Source organism: Mastomys coucha, unplaced genomic scaffold, assembly GCF_008632895.1.
Source record: "Mastomys coucha isolate ucsf_1 unplaced genomic scaffold, UCSF_Mcou_1 pScaffold22, whole genome shotgun sequence".
NCBI lineage: Eukaryota > Metazoa > Chordata > Mammalia > Rodentia > Muridae > Mastomys > Mastomys coucha.
Window position 1 is genome coordinate 118,035,077 of NW_022196905.1, and position 6,000 is coordinate 118,041,076.

The 6,000-nt window shown below is 43.1% G+C and overlaps 1 protein-coding gene across 8 annotated transcripts in view; it reads right to left on the reverse strand.

Annotated features, from left to right (window-relative positions):
* The window catches only part of Mphosph9 (M-phase phosphoprotein 9), a 69,363-nt gene that overhangs the window by 22,129 nt on the left and 41,234 nt on the right, over positions 1 to 6,000 (reverse strand). For all 8 annotated transcript variants that reach the window (XM_031337917.1, XM_031337921.1, XM_031337920.1 and 5 more), the window contains one exon: positions 4,798 to 4,899. In XM_031337917.1, the coding sequence (XP_031193777.1) occupies positions 4,798 to 4,899 (102 nt within the window). The remainder of the gene's footprint in view (positions 1 to 4,797; positions 4,900 to 6,000) is intronic.

Sequence of the window (6,000 nt, forward strand, 5' to 3'; positions counted from 1 at the left end):
GTCTTTAGACACACCAGAAGAGGGCATCAGATCTCATTACAGATGGTTGTGAGCCACCATGCGGTTGCTGGGATTTGAACTCATAACCTCTGGGAGAGCAGTCAGTGCTCTTAATCACTGAGCCATCTCTCCAGACCCGTAATGCAGTTTTTACCACTGTTGCTCTATAGTACGGCTTGAGGTCAAGGATTTCCCCAGAAGTTCTTGTATTGTTCTCGATTGTTTTGGCTACCATGGGTTTTTTGTTTTTCCATATGAAGTTGAGAATTGCTCTCTTGTTGTCTGTAAAAACTTGTGTTGGAATCTTGATGGGGATTGTATTGAATCTGTGGACTGCTTTTGGTAAGATGGCCATTTTCACTGTTAATATTACCGACCCATGAGCATGGGAGATCTTCCCATCTTCTGATATCTTCTTCAAGGACTTGAAGTTCTTGTCATACAGATCTTTCACTTGCTTGGTTAGAGTCACACCAAGATATTTTATATTATTTGTAGCTCGCCACTTCCCTAGGTTCTTTCCCCGGGCCATTTGTCATTTGTATAAAGGGAGGCTACTGACTTTCTATGCATCCACTTTGCTGAACTGGTTTATCAGCTGTAGGAGTTCTCTGGTAGAATTTTTTGACAAAGAAGCCAGAACCGTAAAATGGAAAAAGAAAGCATCTTCAACAACAAATGGTGCTGGTCTAACTGGATGTCTGCATGTAGAAGAATACAAATACATTCGTATCTATCACCCTGCACAAAACTCAAGTCCAAGTGGATCAAGAACCTCAACATAAGAATGGATACACTGAATCTCATAGAAGAGAAGCGGGGAACAGCCTTCAATGCTTTGGTATAGGAAGCAACTTTCTCAACAGAACACCAACGGCTCAGGCTCTAAGATCAACAATTGATAAATGGGGGGCTGGCGAGATGGCTTAGCTAGTAAGAGCACTGACTGCTCTTCCGAAGGTCCTGAGTTAGGATCCCAGCAACCACATGGTGACTAACAACCACCTGTAATGAGATCTGACGCCCTCTTCTGGGGTGTCTGAGGACACCTACAGTATATTATGCTGGAGTGAAGTGGGGCGGAGCAAAGCAGGGGCCATCCTGAGTTCAATTCCCAGCAACCACATGATGGCTCATGGCCATCTGTACAGCTACAGTATACTCATACACATAAAATAAATAAATAAATCTTAAAAAAAATTGATAACTGGGACCTCATGGAACTGAAAAGCTTCTCTAAGGCAAAGGACACTGTCAATAGGACAAAAGAACAACCTACAGTTTAGGCAAAGATCCTTACCAACCCTACATCTGACAGAGGGCTATTATCCAAAATATATAAAGATTCAAGAAGTTAAGATTCCAACAAACAAAATAACCCAATTAAAAAATGGGGTACAGAGCTAACAGGATTCTCAACAGAGGAACCTCAAATGTCTGAGAAGCACCTAAAGAAATGCTCAATATCCTTAGTCATCAAGGAAATGCAAATCAAAATGATCCTGAGATTCTACCTAATACCAATCAGAATGGCTAAGATCAAAAACTCAAGTGACAGCACATACTGGTGAAGAAAGGGGAACACTCCTCCACTGCTGGTTTATCAGCTGTAGGAGTTCTTCGGTAGAATTTTTTGACAAAGAAACCAAACCCATACAATGGAAAAAGAAAGCATCTTCAATAACCAATTTGAAAATAAATCCAGCAGTTTCTCTGAAATTTGAAAATAGTTCTACCTGAAGACCTAGCTATACCACTCCTGACCATATACCCAAAAGATGCTCCACCATACCACAAGGACACATGCTCCACTATGTTCATAGCAACCTGATTCATAATAGCCAGAAACTGGAAATAACTCAGATGTCCCTCAACCAAAGAATGGATACAGAAAATGTGGTTCATTTACACAATGGAATTCATTCAGCTATTAGAAACATGAACATCATGAATTTTGCAGTCAAATGGATGGAACTAGAAAATATCATCTTGAGTGAGGTAACCCAGACCCAAAAGGACATGCATGGTATGTACTCACGATTAAGTGGATATCAGCCATAAACTACACAATACACATGATACACCCCACAGACCCAAAGAAGTTAAACAAGAAGCAAGGTCCAAGCAAGAATGTTTTAATCATACTTAGAAGGGGGAGCAAAATAATCAGAAGAGGAGGAGGAGGAAGGAAGGGAAGTAATGGGAGAAGAGAGGGAGAGGCGAATGGGATGGGGGAGGATCAGGTATGTAAAGAGACAGGAGAAAGACCCAGAGGACCAGGAGAATGAATGGGAACGTGCCGCTGCTAGGGTTAGGGATGGGAGGAATCTTTAGGAATCCCAGAGATCTGGGATGGGGTCGGGGGAGGATGGAGAGGGTCCCAGGAGTCAATATGGGTGACTTTAGCCAAGAAGCCTAACAGTGGGGACATGGAAACTGAAGAGGTCACCTCCTGTAACTAGGCAGGACCCCTAGTGGAGGGATAAGGACACCAAGCCACCCACAACCTTTTGACCACAGATTTGTCCTGTCTAAGAGAAATACAGGGACAAAGATGGAGCAGAGACTGAAGGAATGGTCAGCCAGTAACTAACCCAATTTGAAAGCCATGGGCAAGCACCAATCCCTGACTCTATTAATGACTCTCTTATGGTTGCAGACAGGAGCCTAGCATAACTGTCCTCTGAGAGGTTCTACTCAGCAGCTGACTGAAACAGATGCAGATTCTCACAGCCAAATACTGGATAGAAATTGGAGACACTTATGAAAGAGTTGTGACAAAGACTGAAGACCCTGAAGGGAATGGAAACACCACAGGAAGACCAACAGAGTCAAATAACCTGGACCTGTGGAAACTTTCAGAGACTGAGCCACACAGGCTCCTATATAGCAGACATGCAGCTCAGTCTCCATGTGGGCTCCCCAACAACTGAAGCAGAGGCTCTCCCTAAAGCTGTAGGCTGACTGTGGTATTCATTCCCCAACAGGGCTGTCTTGTCTGGCCTTAGTGAAAGAGAGAATGCACCTACACTGGCAGAGACTTGATGCACGGCGGGGAGTGGGGGGGGTGGGGGTGGGGGAATACTCAGGGGGTGCCCCACCCTCTCAGAGGAGGAGGGGAGTCAGTCAGGGAGTCTATGATGAGGGGATCAGGAGGCAGGACAGCATTTGGGATGTAAATAAATAAATAGAAAATTTAAAAATATCTGTATTTATAGATAATGACTGGACTTTAGTGGTAAAACTTTAAACTGTGCTCCGGCCTAGCACCTTGTTCTAACAGGTGATTATGTGTGCTCCCTTTGCAGCTCTCATGGGAGAGGCAGCTGTTAAGATGAAGTTCTAACTGAAGCAAGAACCATAAAGAGAATTCAAGGCTGCCTCTTACACTCAAGGGTTTGTTTCCTTCTTGTCTTCCTTCTCTTTCTCCTCTTCCTCCTCTTCTTCTTCTTTCTTGCTCCTCCTCCTCTTTTTTTTCTTTTGAAGCAAGGGTTCACTATGTACCTCTGGCTGTCTAGAACTCACTCTGTAGACCAGGCTGGTCTCGAGAGCCACCTGCTTCTGCCTCCCAAGTGCTGGGATTAGAGGTGTGCGCCACTTCAAGAGCCTGTTTCCCTTCCTTCCAAAGATGCAGAGAACAGGACAATCTCAAACTATACCCATCAGAAGGATGATGGAGCTCAGACTGTGGGAGGACACTATAAAGGTCAGCAGACTAGCAAAGCAGTCCAGTTTATAGAAAGGAATATCCTGTTCACCTTGGTGTTTGTTACTGTTTCATTTTAGAGACAGGGTATCTTTATGTAGCCCTGACTGGCCTGAAACTTACTATGTGGACCAGGGTAGCCTTAAACTCATAGAGATCCAACGGCTTCTGCCTCTAAATGCTGATATTAAAGGCAGATGCCACCACGCCTGGCTGTCATCCACATTGAATGGGGATGGGGGAAGGGTAAGCTAATGGCACAACTGTCCACATGAACATTTACTTCAATAAAAGGACAAAGCCAACAAAAAGATTCTGGAATGGAAAACCAAACAGGAAAATGATGGCAAATATGAAGAAGGAACACTTGAAAAGAATAATCTCATATATAACTCTCATTAAAAATTTTGGCCAGGCGGTGGTGGCGCACGCCTTTAATCCCAGCACTTGGGAGGCAGAGGCAGGTGGATTTCTGAGTTCAAGGCCAGCCTGGTCTACAGAGTGAGTTCCAGGACAGCCAGGGCTACACAGAGAAACCCTGTCTCGAAAAACCAAAAAAAAAAAAAAAAAAAAAATTGTAGGGCTAGAGAGATGGCTCAGAGATCACTGTTCCTGCAATAGACCCAAGTTCAGTTCCTAGCACCCATGTCGAATGGCTCAAAGCTGCCAGTAACTCCAGCTCCAGGACTTCCACACCTGCTTCTGAACTTAAGTCTATATACCTGCCCAGAGAGAAATACATCTTTTTGAAAGTTGCTTACATGAAAAAGACAGAGTGAAAAAGCAGGAGCTATGCTTATGTCATGTGGAGAGTAGTGAAGATGGCGTCAGGAACACGACGCTTGCCCAAGGCTCTCACACCACTTGACTCTGCTTTTCTTATCCTCGAAAATGCTTCTTCGTAGGGATGTGGATGACATCCAGTGACTGGGACTTTAATATGCATCTAAGACTATAGATAATTCACTGCCAGCTTCCTGAGTAATAGAAGGCCACACTCCACAGAGAAACCCTGTCTCAAAAACAGAAAAAAAAACCAAAAAAAACAAAAAAAAGGCTACACTGCAGGGACACTGAGTGGAGTCACTTACTTGGCCCGGGATGGCCTCGTGGGAGCTTTAGCGCCATTGCGAAGACTCAGCATCCTCTCGTGCTCTGCTTGCTTCACCTGAGCTTCAAGTTTTGAGATTGTCCTAAGTCAAAAGCAGTTAGAGTATTAAATACATCAAAACAGACTAGAAAACGCAGCTCAACTATGAGATGCTACTTAATCGTCCCTCTTCTGGAGGCAAAGGCAGCCTGCTGCTCAGAAACCTTCCCACAGCGTAAGGGCAGCATCACACTTTGAGAGTTAAAAGAAAGCAAACAGACAGCCAGTCAGAGATAATCAGGACAGCAAAGACATTGGGCTCTGCAGAGCAGCATTTCACAGACTATAACTACAGAAAAAAAGACATCAGGGTTTTATAAAGTATGAAGAACAGAAATTAGATTTAAAAAATAGCATCTTGATTTTTAAAAGAAGCAAAGGCTCTTCTAATAAATAAAAAATTATTAAATATATAATATTCATTAGTATTTTAATTAAAATTTATTAAATATATAATAAAAATAAAATATTCTCAAGAACTTTCAATTCAGAGATAAGGCAGCATTTCATCTGTACCACATTGAGAATAAAAGTTCCCTTCAATTTTCTCACTAGAAATTCAGCAAAGTTGCCAGGCAGTGGTGATACTCGCCTTTAATCCCAGCACTTGGGAGGCAGAGGCAAGCGGATTTCTGAGTTTGAGGCTAGCCTGGTCTACAGAGTGAGTTCAAGGATAGCCAGGGCTACACAAAAAATCCTGTCTCAAAAAAAAAAAAAAATCAGCAAACCCAGCCAACTTCAAGTGTTTCTAGTTAGTCAGCATAACCTTCCTTTTCTTTTTTTTTTTAAATTTATTAATTTAATTCACTTATTTCAGTGTGTATGTGTGTGTGTGTGTGTGTGTTCAGACATGTATATGTGGAAGTCAGAGGCCAACTGACTCTGAGGCGTCGGTTCTCTCCTGCCACCTTGTGGGATCTGGGGGAGTCATCAGGCTTACTGGCCATCTTTCCATTCTTTAAAACTGTGTATGGGGACCAGCGGAAAAGATGAGGGAATACCAGCAAGCTTGGGAAGGAAAAGCTCTAACATGACAGATCACATGGGATGTCCTCTTCCAATTCTTGCTCAGAGGCACCAAGCTAGTGTGGGGTATAACTTCCTCAGACACTATTCCTCTTTTTTTTTTCTTTCTTTTTTTTTT